At 35.0% G+C, this 21809-nt stretch overlaps 2 protein-coding genes across 4 annotated transcripts in view; both read right to left on the bottom strand.

Annotated features, from left to right (window-relative positions):
* LOC142345107 (uncharacterized) overlaps nt 1-13596 on the bottom strand; it is a 151586-nt gene extending 137990 nt beyond the window's left edge. Inside the window, exons 1-3 of the mRNA XM_075397193.1 lie at nt 13392-13596; nt 7434-7580; nt 2490-2618 (exon numbers count right to left, since the gene is read on the bottom strand). Of these exons, the coding sequence (XP_075253308.1) occupies nt 2490-2618; nt 7434-7580; nt 13392-13596 (481 nt within the window). The remainder of the gene's footprint in view (nt 1-2489; nt 2619-7433; nt 7581-13391) is intronic.
* Nucleotides 13597-20688: 7092 nt separating this feature from the next.
* Nucleotides 20689-21809, bottom strand: part of LOC142344824 (tubulin polyglutamylase TTLL11-like) — a 60676-nt gene continuing 59555 nt past the window's right edge. For 2 of the 3 annotated variants that reach the window (XM_075396806.1, XM_075396808.1), the window contains one exon: nt 20689-21259. In XM_075396806.1, the coding sequence (XP_075252921.1) occupies nt 20768-21259 (492 nt within the window). In that variant the 3' untranslated portion in view covers nt 20689-20767. The remainder of the gene's footprint in view (nt 21260-21809) is intronic. The other variant, XM_075396807.1, reaches the window with a different exon arrangement.

Genomic DNA, 21809 nt, shown 5'->3' with positions numbered 1-21809 from the left:
TTTAAGGCTTGAACAAACCTTTACAAGACTTTAAATTTGAGTTCTTGTCTTTTGCCTTAACTGTTTGTCCTTTCTGCAGTCTCATCGCTTACTCTGACTAATTTAAAGAACCCAATTAGCTTCTTAAGTGATTAAAAGTGAATTTTTATATTAAATTGAGTCGATATATAATGGCTTTTAGACTTTGTAAACTTTAGAAACATATCAGCAAACTTATCAGTTTTGTATATTTTATAATATAGATCTGTCGACTGGTAGCTTAGTCTCAAAAAGAGCTCAGTATTTCTTTCAAGCGAAAAAATTATATTTTCTATAAACGTTTTAATTTTAGTTATTAGTTTCTTGTCTTTGGTACATCAGGTTTGTTAAAAAAAGTTGTCAATTTGCATGTTAGCCCATTTTTGAGGCACATTTTGTTTGCCTGACAAAAAATATCATTAACAACAGATCAAAGTGACGTCTAATGGTGTTTTTGACGCCTGTGAAACCGTTCTTTCCCAAAATTTCTAGGAAACTTTTCATCAGTTTTTATCAGTGTTTGCTTTTCCTTTTGTAGTCCTTATATCTATCTTAAAGAATGAAAAATCTCTTTCCCTCTTTTGTTTTTGATTTTGACATCATCTAAATTAGTCATATTATTGAAAAATAACATCAAAATTTTGATGCATAAAACAATTATATTTCTGTTGTAACTATCTTTTGATTTATGTCTTAGACAATTTATTTTCATGAAAATTTTTATGAGTTGTCTGTAGTGGTCAATGTTTAATGTTTTCTTGTTTGTTATTTCCACATAGAGCCTTTTGAAAGAAGAACCCCTGATAATAAAAAGACACCCCACTCAAAGAATAAATATTTTTAGTTGAACATAGTTTTTAATGGTTTTTAAAATCTGATCGTTTTAGTTGTTTCAATAAGGTTGTTCCGTAAAACAGTTTGTTAAATACTGAGAACTGTCCGTGTTTGCTGTTTTTTGCAGTATTCCGACTAAGTATCACTTATAATCAGACCAAACCTTTTTTGTTTTTGTCTAATTGTTTCCCGGCTTTGACAAAGATACTACGCATTTTTCATTTCAACTAATGCGACTCTGGATATCTGAAAACTTTTAGAGGTTAATCTTTGTTTCCTTACCATTATAAAAATCTAATAAGGAGGAACCTTGGGCGTTGAAAGCTTGCGCAATTAGGCATACTTTATGTTCTCAGTGGAAAGATAATCTTATGAAGGGCTTTGACACCGTTTACTTCCTCAATCAATTGATTTTTTAAGGAATATTTGCCTGTTTTTGTAGTTGCATGACATAATCTGGATAATGATTGGTCTGAAATGCTTCCATAAGAGATTCAATTAACCACTTTTCAAATATTTCCTCAATTAAACATCAAAAGGTATAGATGAACTTTTTCAACAAGAAGATACCTCTTCCAGATGATACCTAATGGATATAACCATTTAGAAAATAAAGGTTTTTTCAAAAAACGAAAACTCGTTTTTGAAGTTTTTTATTTGTGGAGTCTTTGGAATTTCTAGTCGGTCTCATTGAGGAAAGGTATCGTATCTTTTTTCGGTATTGTACAAGTCAGTTTGTTTAGTTTATGTGTTATCTGTTGCCATTTCGATTTTGTAATTGTGTTTTCTTCTAAACATAGACATCGAGATTGGCGTAAAATTATTGTTTTTATGTGACTTTGACGTTTGTCTTGTCTCTTGGTCTTTTTTGGGCGGATTCATCAGAACTTTAATGCAGCAATACCTTATTCTTTTAGTAGTGTGTTGAACAATATCTGAATGTTTGAAAGTTTTCTATCATGACCTCATTGGGTAGAGCTTTAAGTCAAAAACTCGGATGAGCGGGGTCGGAACATTTTCTGCAAAATCACATTATCAAGCCTCCTTTTATATATATATATATATATATATATATATATATAAATATATATTTTCTTTGATTGCATCCTTGCGGCTTAATCGACATTGCCGCTTCATAGAGGTTTCGTACACGGATCGTATATGAGTTCTTCCATTTCGTACTAAGAGCATACACATTTTTATGGTGAATTCTTACGTTTCATGAAGGGATCATATATGAGTTCTTTGACTTCATGCGCTGGTCATTTATGAATGAAAACATGGATTTCATTCGAGTATGGAGAGTATGAAATCATATTTGATCTTTGTATGAAATCAACACAATTTCAAACCGGGTTATGAGTAACATATTTCGGTATAGAAACTCGTTCACTTTTCACAAGTGTTTGAAATGTAAGCAAGTGCATTTTAAGAGAACCCCGTGGTTCATAAAAGTAAATCTATATGAGGCCAAACAAAAATCAAACAGTTGCAAAAAAAAGTAGGGGTTGTAAAGTCATCAATAACTAAAATTTAGGTTGAGTTTATATTTCTGAATCCGGGTCTACATGCTAAAGCCGGTTCTAAAGTTGCCGATAATTCAAGCTAAATTAGAAAACAAAGGAAAAAGATGTTACCTGTGCAGTTTGATCCATACTCTCCCGTGAAGTAATATCCTTGTTCACATGTACAGTAATAAGAAAGATCTCTGTTCTCACAGCTGGTTTGTTTCTCACCGCAGAAACCAAGGCTGCATTCGTCTATATCTGTGCAAACAAGATGAAATATCATTATTATCTATCTCATTTGCGTAATATCTTGTATCCAATTCATCTAGTGACTGGTTTCATAATTTTCAGGGTGAGGTGCGTTACGCAAGCTATAGCTTTGATTATAACCTGGTTTGCGCCGAGTGAGGGGGGATGAAACAAATTATCCGGAACGAATTGGGGTCTGCTAACGATGTCATAATTGACTCGCAACAGACTCAATATGACAAGGATTAGGTTACAGGCAGAGAGGGACCCCAATGAACGCAGACAGAGGCATCTGTTGATTAAAGATTTCTGGATCAACTGTAGTTTTACTGCTAAACTAAAACTGCTTTTTCTGAGGAAACGTTATTCTTATGAGTCAAGCTGTAGTGTACATGATCATCAAAATTTGGCATTGAAACAACGGAAAAGTGCTGTCTTGGCAACATTGTTCATTAACCATATATGTCTCAGTTTATCCCATAAATAAGCTGGTTATTGCATGGTCTTGTATCGTTCGTCAAAAAAAAGAACCGCAGAAAGATTGCAGCATATCTCTCCAGATTAAGCAAGATATCCCCTGTCGAGATCTACCTATCAATTCAAAAATGCTTTTGGCTAGCCTAATAATTCCAAAAGTTAGTAGAATAAAACATTGTTGAGATTTGATTCAATGGGGAACATCAGAGGCGCTAATGAAATCAGCATAACGCATACAAATTCAGCAAAACCAAATCAAGACACAATTAGCACTATCAAAACTGAGGCTAAGCAAATGGGGAATAAATCAGCGATAAAAAAAGATTTCAGTAATGAAGCAAATGACCATGCGATCTCAGATTAGCAACTTACAGATTAAATTTCAAAAATGTTAGCAAATTATTGGTAAAATCAAAACATACCTTTGAATTGACGGGTAGGATGTGCCTTGTCCTACATTTTTTCTATAATGTGAACAACCAACATGACAGAATAAATTTCCATTACTGTTGTGTCTGAAATTGAAATACACGGATTCAAGATAAGGGACAAAAACAATATTGCAATGCCTTCATTAGAACATTTGCGGAAAGGGGCGAATGTTTTGGTGAGTTTGCACAACTCAAAATCCAAAAGCAGGAGCACTTTTCTGACAAAATAAATTTTAGTGCTTTAACTTTAAAAGAAACCTATCAATCCATTTACATCTTAGACAACATTAAATCACCGGGTCTAAGAATAGTCTGCTGACAAAATTGAGCGCAAGGACATCATACCTGCTTTGGTTGGGCATAGGGGTATCAGAAACCAACAATAAAGAAAACAATGTAATAATTTAATCTCAACCCACTCAAAAAAACAAGGATTAGGCTACAAGTTGCCAGAGAGGAACCTCAATGAACGCAGACAAATGCATATGTTGAGGAAAGATTTTTGGATCAACAGTTGTTTTTCTGCTAAAAAATTGCTTCTTCTGAGAAAATGTTTTTCTTATGACTCAGCCTGTAGTGTATATGGCCATCACAATTTGGCATTGAAACAACGGAAAATTGCTGTTTTGGCAAGGTTATTCATCAACCATACATGTCTCAGTTCAGCCCATAAATAAGCTGGTTATTGCATGGTCTTGAATCGTTCGTCCAAAAGAGAACTGCAGAAAAATTGCAGCAAATAACTCTCCAGATTAAGCAGGATATCCCCTGTCGAGATCTACCTATCAATTTAAAAATGCTATTGGCTAGTCAAATAATTTCAAAAGTTTGTAAAAAGAAACTGTGTTGAGATTTGATTAAATGGGGAATATCAGAGGTGCTAATGAAATTAGTAGAACGATTACAAATTCAATAAAACAAAAGGTCGATACAATCAGCACTACAAAAACGGAAGCTGAGCAAATGGGGAACAAATCAATGATATTAAAAAGAAATCAGCAATGCAACAAATTACCATGCCATCTCAGGTTATTAACTTACAGAACAAAATTTAAAAATACGTGAAATTATTTGTAAAATCAATACATACCTTTGAATTGACGGGTAGGATCTGTTATCTCCTACATTTCTTCTATAATGCGAACAACCAAAATGACAGAATAAATTTCCATTATTGTTGTGTCTGAAATCAAAACAGACGGATTCAAGATTACAGACAAAAAGAAACTCGCAATGCCTTCAACAAAACATTTGCGGAATGGGCGAACACTTTGGTGAAATTTCACAACTCAATATACAAATGTAGGAGCAATTTACTGAAAAATTCATTTATGCAGTTTTCATTTTAAGAGAAACCTACCGAGCTGTTTAGAACTTAGGCAAAATTTAATCACCGGTTCTAGGAAGCTAGTGCATGGGCTCTATAAACCGAAAAACTTGCAATTGGTACACTTCCGCTCTTAATGATTTTAATGATTATTTTCGAAAAAAATTTTACCGAGTATTCTAAAACATGCATATGTCAAACCAATTAAAAAAGGTCAATCACCCAAATTAGCAACTATCGGCCAATTTTGGTCACACCAACATTCGCTAATTTTTTGAGGGACTTTTGCTTACAAAAATGATGGATTTATCAATCAAAACAACTGCTGAACAAAGAAAATTTTGGGTTCCAGTACTAAAACCAACAACGAATGCAGTACTGTTTTTCACTGAGATAGCAACAGAAAATATGGGGAACGAAAGAATTACTACAGCAATTTGTTTACACATTGCAAAAGCATTCAATTGAGTTTCGCGCAAAATCTTCCCCAAAGGTGCGCAGTATTTCAACTTCTCTGTGCCTGCAATTAATTTCTGAGAATCATTTCTCGCGGCAAGATCACAGTGCGTTCAAATAGGCTCCGAGATGACTGAAAAAAAATTTCATGAATCATGGAGCACCCAATGTTACAGCTTTAGAACACTTAATTATTCTCTTATACGTTAACGAGTTTTCACAAAAAACAAAGAGGATTTTGAAAAGGTACAATTTGCAGACGATGCTAGTATATTATGTCGCATTGAACCAAGAGAAAAAGTTCCAAGCATAATTGAACTTTTTTACGGGAGACAGGCAGCTACTTGAAAGAAAAGCAACTGATTTTAAATGCTAACAAGACTACTTTTTTCTATAGCTATCGTTATTTAGCAAAACACCTTAACTCTAAATTGCCATTTGAGGAACACCATAACGTAGCTTTAAGAAAAACGGCGGCTGCCGTTTTCTCGCTACACTTGTTAGCAAGTCATATAACTTTTAAAAAAGCTACATGCTTTCAAATCTTTAGCCTTTTCTCATCTTTAATTCAGTGGTGTTTTTAGAAAAATTGTCACCAATCAAAATGAAATGTACATATCGATAGAATAATTGGGTCATAACAGTTTGTTATATGCGTCGTAAGTATGATCATTGCCGTGATATTCTCCTCAAATCATATAACCTACCAGTTGAACCAATTATTTCAAAGTTTTAGTCTGATAGAACTTCACACAAACTTGAGTCAGTGGGGTACATCAGAAACCTGTACTTATTGCAGCTACAGCTATAACAGAGAAAACGTACAAAACAGCTGAGAATAAGAGCACTAAAGCATACTAAGCATAGCAAAAAATTTTTGATTTTGAAGATCAACCAAAAATGAAATAAGTTACCTTTCAATGTAAGAGCGAAGGGGACAAAATTAGTTTTCAAAAAACTTTCGCAGAGGTCTTGCAATGTCAGCATAGACAGACAATACCAAAGACAATAACAATACCAAAATACCAATAGACAGACAATTAGGATCATTTGCTTCCTACTTTTATATATAGGAATGAACAGCTCAATGGTTAATATCAATCAAAAACCAGAAGTTCTTTAGCAGATTCATATTTTTTTTAATTCTGATTGTTTCAATATGTGGATTTCATTATTCTAAAGGCATGTGATCTTTAACCTTCTAGGTTATAATATTAATTTACTTGTTTGGAGAAAAAAATAAATGTGCTTTTTCAATTACAGATTTAATTCATTTATCATCAATTCCTTGGAGCTTTTTTCAATATTTAACCATATGGATATATTTCTAGTAATTATATATTTACAATACATAAAATGATGAATGATCTTGATGGTGGCAACAGCATTCCATGAACAAAACAGACGCGCAAAAGTTGTCCTCATTGGGGATCGAAGCCTGTCTATACGTCGCATGATGATGTTAACACTTCAAGTACCAAACTATGTAATACTAGGGTACAGTTAGTAAGAAAATCAGTGCTCTCAATTCGAAAAGCCGAGTTGTTTTTCTTGTTGTTTTTCTGGTTTTTCTTGGAAAAATAAAATGAAGTATATAATCAAATGTTATGAAAAGTGATGATAAGTCCTACTCCAAACTCTTACACTTGGTACACTTGGATGCGTTTTCTGTTCTCGATTTCGGCCTTCTCTTTAAGGGTTTAAAATAGTTTCGTGAACTGATCATGATTGCAAAGGTAATCTCCAGTTTAACGAGCCTCATTGAAACTTCAATTTTGCTATTGTTTTACCATAAAGAACTTGGTTTAATTCTTTACCAGGATTATGCTCGAACAAACAATAGTAGTAAGGTGATAGCAGTAAGAAATATAATACAAATTTTTCATCAGATAAACTTGACATAGCTTAGAAGAAGTTCTATTTGTTCAACCAATACATGGCAGGTAAGATGAAGCCTTGAGGTACGGGTTACAGGGGAAGCCCAATTCCGGGAAAAAAGACCGGTTGCTGTAGTGGTTAGTACACTATGGTTTCAAGTTTGAAATGCTAGTTCTATTTTTGTACTGGTCAATTTTCAAGATAGTTGCGCCTGTTGAGACTCCCCTCTAATATAAAGTATGATATCTTTCAAACCAGTGCACTTAGACGGGTCGCTTGTGTTGACTTGCGAGCCCTGAAGACAATTTTTACACTGAAAGCCTCCCAACACATCCACGCAGTCCATTAGTTCCTCATCGTGACAATAAGGAAATCCATGCAGCAGACAAGGCAGTTCACTTGCTAAAAAGGGTGAAATGTTAATCAGCTTTTGTCATGCTTAAAAAAGTACAAAAATTAATAGAATCGTTTGAAATCGCAAAATCAAATTATGACCATAATTAAATATTCGTTTGGTAATAATCATCAAGCAGAGAGGCAAGCAATGGTCAGTGACAATGAAAAACTAACAAAAAGTAATTCTTTAAAATGCTATATTATTTTATCATTTACACTCAGTTAAATTCAGTTTATCAAAAAAAAAACGAACAACGGGACTGTATGGATATGATACCCTTTCAACATCGGTTGTCTTCCTTTATATCCACGATTTCGTTGTTGAACAAACTTGTGTGCAAACGTCAATAATAAACTGCATAATCTGATTTATTCGGCCTGAGTGATTAAACCGATTTGCGATAAAAAGAAATACATGCTTTATTCCAACAATGCAACTGACAGACGGAAAAAATAATAAAACTCAATGAACTAGTTGTATGTAAGAAATTGCAAGCTTGCTGCAATTCGCGTTTTAGTTACGAAAAATGACCTATCTTGGACTGTACTGTACAAAAACTAGAACTCAGAAGTAGTTGCTGAAGCGTCTGATTGCTCCTCCGCGCAATATTCAAACAAAACTTCCCTATTCTGTATTATTCAAATATATTTCAAATGAACCATGCGTAACAGCAACATAACGTGTGTAAGTTGTCAGCCGATAAAAATGACATTACACTAATAAATCGATGAAATTTTGTGCTTTGATGAAAATACCACGAATCTCTATCCATCAGATTTGTCTTTTCCGAGCTCATGGGGATTTCAAATCAATGAGATTTTGATTTCTGATCGACTTATGAATTAGGAAATGTCAATTTACGCTAATTCGTTGATTGAAACAAGTGCATTGGAATCTCAAACCGTGTCGTTAGTGATTGAAATTTATCATAACCAGAACGTTTCGGCAGAATTTCATTTTTTTTCTTCTTTAAAAATGAAAAGCAGAAAAATTGATTGGAAATGGAATGTTCGAAACTTCGGCTTATATATTGACCAATGAATGGTTCTTTTTCATCTTTAACTTCTGCTAAAAGACGCATCAAGCCATCAAATTGTTCTTAATTTTTGAAGTAATTTATGATTACATTGAGTGTGTTTCTCTGGTCTCTCCTTCATCGTGCGACTGACATGATGCTGCAACTTAAAACACAATGAATTTTTAGTATTATATTGAAACGAGTTCTTGGAACGGCCATTAAATTTCTTCAAATAATATGGCTTGAACTTTCGTTGGATGCAGACAAACCGGGTCAATCTCTTCTGCCCAAACAATGAAGTGGGGCTCCAATGACAGCATTTTTTAGGAAAAGGCAGCTCACAACTTTGACATGATTTTGAGCTGCATTGCCTGATACATAGGGTTAAAATTGGTGTAAGAGTGAGGGAGTAAAGATAATTTAACCCCCCCATCTTACATCTTTTTGGTCTGTCAAGGAAATAAATTGATGTAAAAGTAGGGGCGTTATGGAGAAAAAACCCCGAAACCCGTACATAATTTTACGCCCCGTGACAGTCCAAGAAGATGCAAGAGTCGGGGGTCAAGTTATCTTTTATCCCCTCGCTTTTACATCATTGTAACCGCATTGAAAGACCAAAAAGATGTAAGAGTTGGGGTTAACTTGTATTCTCCTTCACAGGCCAAGTACTACATAGTTTTACTCCGCCTGAACAAATAACTCTTTCATTCCTACACAATTTTGCCCCCCCCCCCACCTGGTAGTCCAATTTCTATATTTTTTACACCCTCTCAATAAATTACCCCTAACCTAACCAGTTCACCGCCCTTGGCAGCCCAATTTTTACATCATTTACCCCGTCTGAACAATTTACCTCATCAATCTTACATCAATTCACCACACTTGGCAGCCCAATTTTCTTAAATCGTTTTACCTCCTCTGATCAAATTGGACCCTCACTTTTACACAATTACATCCTGTTGGCAGCCAAATTTTTAAATTATTTCACCTCCTCTGAAACCATTTTTAAACAATTTTTAAACCATTCTAGCTCCTCAATAAACCTGTTCAAAAAACTATCTCTCTTAAATTGCAAATTCGGACAGGCCGGTTGATTGCTCAGAAATTCTCCCATTGCCGCCCTCTCGTTATTGAAATTTTGGTCAAGGGTATTTCCTCGAAAAAAATAAATGCTTCGCTGAATCAAGCAAATTATTGTAAGCATTTTGGGGTTGCCTAAGATGGATAAAAAAAATGAGTTAGGTGTGTTCAAAAATCAAAATCTCATCGATTTGGGGATCTAAAATCAATGAGATTTTGATTTCTGATCGACTAAGTAACTAAAAAAGGTCAATTTACGCTACATCGTTGATTGAAAGAAGTGCATTGAAATCTCTGACCGTGTCAATTTATCAAAACCAGAACAGTTTGCCTGAAATTCACTTTTCTCTTCTTAAAAACTGAATGGCAAAAAATGATTAGAAATGGAACGTTTCAAAAGTCGGTTTAAATATTGAATAATTAATGGTTCATTTTCCTGTTTAACTTCTGCTAAATGTCCCATCAAGTCGTCACAGTCTTCTTAATTTTTGAAGTAATTGGTCTCTCATTTATAATGCGACTAACATTATGCTGCAACTTTAAATATATTGAACTTTTAGTATTCGATCAAAACGATTTCTTGGAACGGCCTTTAAATTTCTTCAACTAACATGGGATGAATTTTCTTTGGATTCAGACAAACGGGAGTCGAATTCTTCCACCCGAAAAGATGTATGAGTTGGGCTGCAACGATAGCATTTCTTAAAAAAGGCAGCTCACAACTCTGACATATTTTTGCTCTGCAATGCCTGCCAAAGGGAGTAATAATTCGTGTACGAGTGAGTAAAAGATAAATTAACCCCCAATCTTCCATTTGTTGGCCAGTCAAAAAGATAAAATGATGTAAGATTAAGAGCGTAATGGACAAAAATCCCCAAAAATCTCCATTTTACGCCTCATGACAAACCAAAAAGATGTAAGAGTGCGGTTTTATTTGTATTCCCCTCCGCAGGCCAAGTCTTACATAGTTTTATCCCGTCTGAACAAATCACTCTCTCATTCCTACACAATTTTGCCCCCACCCCTGGTAGTCCATTTCCTATATTTTCTACACCCTCTCAACAAATTACCCCTGACCTAAACCAGTTTACCGCCCTTGGCAGCCCAATTCTTACATCATTTACTCCGTCTGAACAATTTACCTGCTCAATCTTACATCAGTTCACCACATTTGGCAGCCCAATTTTCTTAAATTGTTTACCTCCTCGGATCAAATTAGACCCTCACTTTTACAAATTTTCAACCCCTTTGGTAGCCAAATTTTTTAACAATTTCACCTCCTCTTAAACCATTTTTAAACCATTTTTAAACCATTCTAGCTCCTCAATAAACCTGTTCAAAATACTATCTCTCTTATATTGCAAATTCGGACAGGCCGGTTAAGTGCTCAAAAATTATCCCATTGCCGCGCTCTCGTTATTGAAATTTTAGTCAGGGGACAGTTCCTCGAAAAGAAAAACATGTCGAAAAGAAAAAAACTAGAACCCAAAGTAATTGCTGAATCGTCTGAAATTGCTCCTCTGCGTAAAAGTCATATAATGATTCCCTATGCTGTGATATTCAAATTTATTTGAAATGAATAAGGCGTTAAAGCAACATAGAGTGGGTAAATTTTCAGCCGATAAAATCTTTTCAATGAATTTGCACTAAAACATCGATAAAATTTTGTGCTTTGATGAACTTACGAGGAATCTCTATCCATCATATTTGTCTTTTCCGAGTTCATGGGGATTTGAAATCAATCAGATTTTGATTTCTGATCGACCTATGAATTAAGAAATGTCAATTTACGCTAATTCGTTGATTGAAACAAGTGCATTGGAATCTCAAACCGTGTCGTTAGTGATTGAAATATATCATAACCAGAACGTTTTGGCTGAACTTCATTTTTTTTCTTCTTTAAAAATGAATAGCAGAAAAATTTATTGGAAATTGAATGTTCGAAACTTCGGCTTATATATTGACCAATGAATGGTTCTTTTTCATCTTTAACTTCTGCTGAAAGACCCATCAAGCCATCACATTGTTCTTAATTTTTGAAGTAATTTATGATTACATTGAGTGTGTTTCTCTGGTCTCTCTTTTATCGTGCGACTGACATGATGCTGCAACTTAAAACACAATGAATTTTTAGTATTATATTGAAACGATTTCTTGGAACGGCCTTTAAATTTCTTCAAATAATATGGGTTGAATTTTTGTTGGATGCAGACAAACCGGGTCAATCTCTTCTGCCCAAACAATGAAGTGGGGCTGCAATGGGAGCATTTTTTAGGAAAACGCAGCTCACGACTTTGACATGTCTTTGTGCTGCATTGCCTAACAAAGGGGGTGAATATTGATATCAGAATGAGGAAGTAAAAGACGAAAAAACCCAAATCTTACATTTTTTGGTCTGTCAAGGACGTAAAATGATATAAGAGCAAGGGGGTAACGGAGAAAAGCCCATGAAACTCTTACATCTTTTTACGCCGCGTGACAGACCAAAAAGGTGTAGGAGTCGGGGTGAACTTGTATTCCCCGCTGCATCCAAATTCTTACATAGTTTTTTCCCGTCTGAACAAATTACTCCCATACTCTTACATTTGCCCCTCCCCCGCCCCTGGTAGTCGAATTGCAATTTTTTTACCCCCTCTCAACCGATTTCCTCCTCACTCTTACACCCTTTTACCAGTTTAGCAGCCCAACTCTTACTTTATTTTGCACCCTCTCCAAAATTACCCCTAAATTTTAGAGCAGTTTATCACCCCTGGCTGCTGCACAATTCTTACATCGTTTTGCACACTCTCAGAAATTACTCCTAACTCTTAGAGCACTTTATCAGTCTTGGCAGCTCAATTCTTACATCATTTATCCCCTCTGAACAAATTACCCGCTCCATCTTATATCAATTCACCACACTTGGCAGCCCAATTTTCTTAAATAGTTTTTACCTCCTTTGAACAAATTAGCTCCTCACTTTTACGCAGTTTCACCACCTTGGCAGCCCTATTTTGAAACCATTTTACTTCCTCTGATCAAATTACCATCTCTCTTAAATCGCAACTTTGGCCTGGGGGGTTAAATTCTCAAAAGTCCTCCCATTGCCGCCCACTCGTCTCGCAATTTTGATCAGGAGGTAGTTCCTCGAACGTCTTCCTATTGCAGCCCACTCTTATGTTGCAATTTTGGCCAGGAGGATGAATCCCTCAAAAGTCTCACCATCGGAGCCCATTGCCATCCACTCTTAAATAGCAATTTCGGGGGTTGGCGTAGGTCTTCAAAAGTCCTCTCATTGTAGCCCCTTGCAGCCCACTTTTACGTCGCAATTTTGGCCAGGGCGGTAACTCCTCAAAATTCCCCCCATTGCATCGCTCCTTACAACTGCAATTTTGGCCAGGGCGGTAACTCCTCAAAATTCCTCCCATTGCATCGCTCCTTACATCATTTTGCCCCCCCCCCCTCACCAGGCCAAATTACCCTCTCACTCTTGCCTCAATTTACCCCCCCCCCCACTAGACAAATACCCCCCCCCCCACCTCTTACAACAAAATGGGAGGACTTTAGGGAGGACATTCGACCCGGTAATGATCTTGCATGATTTCATACTATCAACACAGTAAACTCCTACTACCAAACCGAAAAAAAATGTGTATCACCCTCGTCGACATATGGGCATAAGCTGAATTAGTCTTTTTTAAGAGTTGTTATAACTCCAATGTTATTTTTTACTGCTTACCTTTTATTAATCCTGAATTGTATATTGTAGCAAGTAAAATGCCACAATCCATCAAGTCATTTCTAATCCAAACATTGCACAGTTCCTTCACAGGGGTCAACTCTTCAGATATGAGAGAGCTGTATTCTCTGGTTAAGTCCAATCCCATCCCACAAAACCAACTCAAATGACAGTATATTCCAGTTGACCAATCGAATCGCTCCATTTTAGTCAAGCATTCTGATTGAGTGATTCCTGAGTGCTCAATTACAACTGCGTGGTGTATAATTATTTTAGCGATAGAAAATTGACACTGATTCAAAAGAGAAAAGCTGTTGCAATTAGTTGATAAAAAACTGAAGGACAAGAGAACTACACTGACCAATACCATAACCGTTTTTTCAAGCATAATTACCTCAAAGGAAACAGAAAAAATATAAATACTTGAAGCTGATAGAAAATGCTGCTAAAGAGTGTAAGTTTAAACGACAAAAATAAATTTAGTTGAACAACTTTGTTCACATTTGAGGTGGGTTCATGTCTACACTTTCTTGCGTTGAAGTCCAGACTTTCGTCCTTTCATTTCCAGACTTTCGTGCGTTCATGTTCAGACTTTCGTGCGTTTTTAGATGTTTTCAGACTATGTAATTTTGAACGCACGACGCCCTCTTCATGCGTTCATGTTTGGTCCTTATATATAATTGATTCCGTCTGGGACCTCAACCTGTTTATTAACAAAAGTGGAAACAGAAAAAAATACATATTTCAAGCAAAAAGAAAATGCTGGTAAAGAGTATATATATATATATACGACAAAAATAAACCTAGTTGAGCAACTTTGTTTTGATTGTCAATTCAGTCCCTCAAATATTACACCAACTTTCATATTAAGTATTCAGGTAAAACACTAATATATACCAAGAAAGGGCTTGTAGTTGTGATGCATTATTAAACAAACAAGCTTTCTGTGTAAGCTTAGCTTGTGCATTCTTTCAAGTCATAATTTTTCCACTGCAATTACAAGATGTCGCAACCATGTCTTTCGTGGCTCTTGCAAGCGCCTACCGTCACCAAAATTATAAGTAAATTTACTCACTTCTGAAGCTGGTTTCCACTGCTGTATCTGGATGCATTGTAAAAGTGGATTAAACTTACGTATACTTAAGCTTTTTAATTGGTCTGTTGTTAGCAATCACTTTCTTAGAAAGCAGGCCTTTCGTTACCAGTTGACGTATTTGATGGTAAAGTTGCTACAATAAGTATTGTTAAGATTTTTAAAGGCGCCGTTAAAACGCTTTGGCTTGAACTGAAGTATATCAGACCCAATAATCAACCATTAACTGTGCTAAGAACGGCAGAAAATGCTGAAAATTTACATTCCATCTGCTTAATTTTACATAGTTTAACATAACCAAATTCTCGACTTAGTGTGAGTCTGAATGATTTTGACGAGCCTGATTATTAGCTCGCAAGTAAATACACTATGGTACCGAAGAGCTACGAATAGCATAATTTCTGCTTTTTAAGAATGACTCATGCTCCATAAGCAAAATTTGCGTTAAGGCATGAATAAGAGTGAAAGGTTTGAAATTTGGGAATTTTAAGAAAAATATAAATCTCACTTCCAAAAAAGATGGTTAAGAAAACCTGATTTTCCGCTTAAATGAAAAAGAATGTTCAACGGTTATTTGAAATTGCAATAATTTATTGACGAAATTTTGAGTTTATATGAAGTTATTACTAATCCGTCAATTGCATTCGGCTTTTATGATTTTGTAATGCTTCAAACATGCAATTTTGATGTTAAATATCGCAATTGAAGAAAATAATTCGCTCGCTTAGCAATAAATTTTTACACTAATTTCTGTCGCTCTCTCAGCAGATTGGTTTGATTACTTCTCTTTACGCGAGGAGTTTAAATGAACTATGCTAAAAACGGCAGAAAATGCAGAACAATTACATTCCATCTGCTTAATTTTACATAGTTTAACATAACCAAATTCTCGACTTAGTGTGAGTCTGAATGATTTTGACGAGCCTGATTATTAGCTCGCAAGTAAATACACAATGGTACCGAAGAGCTACGAATAGCATAATTTCTGCTTTTTAAGAATGACTCATGCTCCATAAGCAAAATTTATGTTAAGGCATGAATAAGAGTGAAAGGTTTGAAATTTGGGAATTTTAAGAAAAATATAAATCTCACTTCCAAAAAAGATGGTTAAGAAAACCTGATTTTCCGCTTAAACGAAAAAGAATGTTCAACGGTTATTTGAAATTGCAATAATTTATTGACGAAATTTTGAGTTTATATGAAGTTATTACTAATCCGTCAATTGCATTCGGCTTTTATGATTTTGTAATGCTTCAAACATGCAATTTTGATGTTAAATATCGCAATTGAACAAAATAATTCGCTCGCTTAGCAATAAATTTTTACACTAATTTCTGTCGCTCTCTCAGCAGATTGGTTTGATTACTTCTCTTTGCGCGAGGCGTTTAAATGAACTATGCTAAAAACGGCAGAAAATGCAGAAAATTTACATTCCATCTGCTTAACTTTACATAGTTTAACATAACCAAATTCTCGACTTAGTGTGAGTCTGAATGATTTTAACGAGCCTGATTATTAGCTCGCAAGTAAATACACCATGGTACCGAAGAGCTACGTATAGCATAATTTCTGCTTTTTAAGAGTGACTCATGCTCCATAAGCAAAATTTGCGTTAAGGCATGAATAAGAGTGAAAGGTTTGAAATTTAGGAATTTTAAGAAAAATATAAATCTCACTTCCAAAAAATATGGTTAAGAAAATATGATTTTCCGCTTAAACGAAAAAGAATGTTCAACGGTTATGCTCGTTCAGTGGAAAAAACACACAAACACAGAAAAAATTGATATCGGTTAAACGATCACTTATGTTTTGGGTCGCAATGAAATCACCTGGACAAAAATGCTTGTTAGATATCCAAACAATCAGAAACCTGGATGTAAATTGGAAATTTTGAAAAACTACGCATTTTTTTGGGCCGCCTTATGTTTCAACAAGATTATGCTCCTGTGCATAAATTGAAGATTACTGGCACTTGGTAGAAAGTACTGTAAGGGTCAGCATATACTTTCAGCAAATGGGTTTTTCAGCTGTTTAAGTGGTTTGCATTTACTTTCCTATCACTTATATTCTTTTTAACACTATAGTTGCTTTTCTGTTCTATTGAAAAAAAATTTGGCTAGTTGATCAAACTGATAAAAAATAAATACGAAGACTGCAACCGGATGTTTTATAAGTTGCCGCCGGTTGTTCACTAAAACAATGTCAATGCAAGAAGCGAAGTGAACGCAAAAGGTCGCTTTTTATCTGATCAATATTTCAAGCATAGTTGAATTAAATGATTCTATGTCAAGAAGTTCAGTATAAGAGCATTCCATCGCTAATTTAGTTCAATCAAAAAAATTGTTATTTTTTAATGAAAATTTATAATGAAAATTATTTTGATCTGAAAATCTAATTTTTGCTAATTTTATTTCTCTATCAGCACAATGTAAACTAATCATGTTCATATCAATGACCGCTCGACGATATTTTTCCGCAAAAGTTCTCACTTTCTTGAGAGACATTATCGTAAATGTATCATTTTGTCACATCTTTGACGCACCAAATGCTATACAAAAATTTTTATTTAGATTAGGAACATTTTTTATGTTTATTAAACTTGTTATAATCATTTTAAAATTAAATTCAAATTACAGCAACGAAACGTGCAATTTTTGAGCCCATATAAACCTGCAATTTTTTTATTTATTTGAAATTGCATGATTTATTGACCAAAATTTTGAGTTTATATGAAGTTATTATTAATCCGTCAATTGCATTCGGCTGTTATGATTTTGTAAGGCTTCAAAGATGCAATTTTGATGTTCAATATCGCAATTGAACAAAATAATTCGCTCGCTTAGCAATAAATTTTTACACTAACTTCTGTCGCTCTCTCAGCAGATTGGTTTGATTACTTCTCTTTACGTGAGGCATTTAACTGTCCATCCTATGAAACAAGCAGTCAACCATTAAAAATATAGATCACAAATATTCCTCTTTGAGTTGTAAAAACAGAAGCGCAATAATCGGTTGATATGATGAAGCTATTAAAAATGCAATTTGGTACTTTCCATTATTAAGTTGCTTCAATGTTACTGAAAAACTGCAAAGTTTAGCGACTGAAAAAATACTGAGACTAGCGGCTTAAATTCTCACTGCAGCAGTTTGGAATTAAGCCGTCAAACGTCGGACGAATTTTTGTCCAACGACTGTCGAGGTAAACACCTTAGATGTGGGCACAGGCTAGAAATGTTTTGTTTGCAATTGCTCTGACTCAGGTGTTCGATACCTCGACCTACCAGGTTCGCGTCCGTGATATTAACCGCTTAGCTACAAGGGCTATGTACGGTTACCTCTCACGGTTGGTTTTATCTCAGCAACGTCTTTCACAGTCTGTTTTATTTCGGCAGCAGACTTAATTTCTGAATGCTCACAATTCAAACAATTTAAATCTTTCAAAGAACTCAAAATTCAATCGTGAAAATCATTAGAGACGTGAAAAAAAACGTTCTAGAAGAAACGGGACAAGCAAATAATCTGCATTAAAAATCTGCACTTCGTTCGAGAGCAATTTATCACGCAACGCAACATTCGAAAGGAGAAAAAATTCAATTCATTTATTTGATTTTGGTCGCCATGCTTATTATTAACATTGATCACTATATTGTAGTCCTACATTGACCTTTGAAAGAGTTGCGTGATCTCGAGGGGTCAGAAAAGCGCGTCAGACGAGACAAAATCTTAGCCGGCAAATTGCCCGAAAAAAGCCGCCGTTGACACACATCGGGTCAAAATGTAGTATTTGGTGTCCAGTTTCAGTTAGATTGAAAAACAAAAATTCCAAACAATAATTAATTCAGCTTATAAACTGAAAACTATAAAGCTTAATACTATATTTAGCTAGCCATATTCAAAGCAGCTCTTTTAGTGTTTGAGAGAGAAAAACCTCATGAAACCGTAATTAAGCTTGAAAAAGTTGAAACATAGAAACATACCCGGTAGATTGCCGGAAAATAGCCGCCGTTGATTCCAATAGGCATGATTGGGCCTGAAAGAATAGATCTATAAAAGAATATATATTGAAAAAAAAGATATTTGTAAAACCATTTTTTAAGTCCGACTTATTTTGATGGCATTTCGTAGTTGAACATATTTCTGTTTCTTAGAGAGAGGCTACAGGGGCTACTATCAATACCAATAAGCACTAGAGATGGTAACTAAGACTTATAGGAACGACGTTCAAATAGCGGGCATCTAAAATTGGGCTTTATGGGTTTATCCCGTTTCTATTTCTGACTTCAATTTTTTATACTGACTCTGTTCATTTTGAATTGCTTTGCTGAGCAACTGTTATTCAAAATCACTTCTTTTAGTAAAATGAGAGAAGAGAGAACGTAGCCTAGATAGGTCAAAAAGATTTCACGCAAAATGTTGAAAAAGCAGCGAAATGAGGTAAAGCGAAACATTTTTTCTTCGACGAAGTAAAAAACATAGGACAATTCCTGACGTACAATTCAAAGAATTTTTGTTGACTAAACAAAAAACTAGTCGGAAAAAACCACATGCCACATGCGGAAAAAAACCACTACCGAGAAATGGAAAATGGAAACAAAAAAACTAGGCCTAGAATTAGCCATGAATGGATTGGTAAAACCATTTAGAAAAATCCGATCCGAAAAATTTAAAAAAGAGTAAAAATCAAAGTGAAATTGCCACATGTGAACAAAAAAACCACTAGCGAATTTTTGTTTAAACACCGTTTGCTCACTCTACTGTAAATTTAGAGCGAAAAAATTTCACGCCGCAAAACCACTCGTTTTTTTGCTCCACTTCCTGTTTCGATGTGACCAAAATCACGACTCCAATTTGACTTCAAAATTCATGATAATGTGTGAACAGATCATAAACAAAGACAGCGCCCCAATACAATTCAAGTTCTTTTAATTGTAAAAAAAAATTAGGAGCACTATAATAGCCGGCTGAGAAGATGAGGGCGGCTATTAAAAATTAAAATTAAAAAAGATGCTAAAATTAGACTGCTTTCTGCAAAAAACAAGCTTCAAAAGACAATGACAAAAGAAAAGAGCATGAAAACCAACATGAATACTAATTCCAACCACAAATTATTTCTGACACTAAAACTTGAAAAAGTACAAAAACCGATAAATAGCGTCCAAAACGGCGAAATCATAAAATAGCTGATTGCCAATAAAACTCCAACATATGATTGAGAAGGTCAAAAACAAATATGGTGTAGAAAAAACACTTTGACCGAATAAGTAAAGTAAAAGCTAAAAAAACTTCTTCGAAAACGCCGAACGTGATAAAAGTATTTCACTTGCTTAGCAAAAATTTTTTCCAAAAAAATTACTTCGAATAAAATTTAAAAAAAAAGTACGAAGACCGCTAAAAAGCGTCCAAACCGGTTAAATCACAAAAATAGCCCCTGATTGCATATAAAACATAAGATTGATAAGGTCAAAAACGAATATGGTGTAAAACAACCACTTTACCCGAATAAGTAAAGTAAAAACTAAAAAAACTCCTTCGAAAAACCGGACGAGATCCTCGTTTAGCAAAAATTTTCTCACGCCTACTTCTCTCGCTCTCTTTCTCTCTCGAAAACGCAGCGCGTACTGAAAATCACTGTTTTCTCTCTGCTCTTCAATTCGTTCAGCAATTTGACCTAAACACTTCGTTTTTACGAGCGGCATTGAACAGCATCCTGTTTCAAATAAACTCAAAATTATCAAACAAAAAAGACGTTCCACAAATACTCTTCTTCGAGTCGTAATAAAAATAGATCACCATTACTGGTCTTAGAGTCGTAAAAAGGAGAGCGCCTAAATAATAGCCGTTGAGAGGCTGACGACAGCTATTAAACAAAAACCAAGATCAACGCAATATAGCTACACTCAGCTTACAGCTTCACAGCTGTAATAAAATCAAACACCCATCAAACTACCGTTAAGTTTGACTAGTCTCATTTTTGACGGCCCCCTGTTGTCATATTCGAATGCATAACAAAACATAGAAAAATGAATTCTATATCAACACAGGAAAAAATTTTAGATCAATTGAAAGCAAATAGTCGCAATCAGTTAAAGAAGATCCAGGGAAAATTTTCTGCCTCATTGTGGATAATAAAATCGCGTACTTTATTTTTTATTAAAGATGTGCATAGATGAAAAGTTAAGGTATACGCTCCATCATATATACAAGAACACAATATTTTTAAATAGGGCACACGATCTAATAAATTCCATTAACAAGTAGTAGAATGAGGCAGCAGATCCCTTAGTTACATAGAAAAGAAATCCGAATCATATTCGTCTGAGTTTACAGTTGCAAATTTTATTGATCGTTTGCTTGGACTGTTACTCTTTTTCACCTGAATAGGTGACCCTGTATTATTTCCCAAACTTTCCTCCATCGAAGGTTTTTGTGTTAAATCTTTCTGAATGCTTTGAACTGGCAATCTCGACTTGAATTTCCCCGAGTCTGAGTCTCGTTTTCCATGGGCAGAGAAGAGTGGAAAGTTAGACTGTCTGTAATTCAACTTAGGAATTCGACTCACTGCTTTGCTCTGCTTTTCCCTTGGGTTCGTCTTGGCAGGAATGACTATTGTTCTACTATTTGAGGACTTTCCTGGAGAATGTGATGAGTTCGAGTTTACCCTGGCTTGATTTTGCAGTTTTAATGTAGCTTCTAACTGGACATCTTTCGATGACAGTAACGATGGCTTTTCCGAAGATGCTCTCAATCCAAGTACCTTTGGCTTCTGGCTCGAATCCTGAAAAGTCTGAACTATACTATTCAATCTTCTCTTAGAAAACGACATTTGATCCCAACATTTGATCAATTTTGTTACTCAAGTCAATTTTGTTTGTTAGTTTATCAGCAAAACCATGCATGTTTTATTGGAAAAAAAATCAAGCGGGTAGCAAGAAGAATCAACGTAATTGTGACAGATTGCCACAAATTAGCTGCGAGCACAAATGAAAGAACGAGACACAAAACTTTGAGAAACAAAGCTTTTATAAAGATTGTTATGATGCCTTCAATTGATTTAACTTATGTAAAGCTGCGCTCAAATAAACTTCAATTAGATTAATAGATCTTCAATAAACCTCAACTGCTCCATTTGAAGTTGGCAAAAATCAACTTCAGAGAAGAAAAGTTACTTGGAGAGTGGGGCAAGTCTTTATATGACAAAAAATTATTCATATGAATGAACAAAAATATTGCTCCCTTAAGTGTGAGAATGACGTCACGTACGCAAACCAGTAAAAAATTGCATGAATGAGTGAAACAAAAGCTGCTTTGAAGTGATCATATGGTGG

Source organism: Convolutriloba macropyga, chromosome 8 (genome assembly GCF_964194025.1).
Source record: "Convolutriloba macropyga chromosome 8, txConMacr16.3, whole genome shotgun sequence".
Classification (NCBI taxonomy): domain Eukaryota; kingdom Metazoa; phylum Xenacoelomorpha; order Acoela; family Convolutidae; genus Convolutriloba; species Convolutriloba macropyga.
The sequence above is the reverse complement of the archived record's forward strand: the minus strand, read 5'-3'. Positions and strand labels throughout refer to the sequence as shown.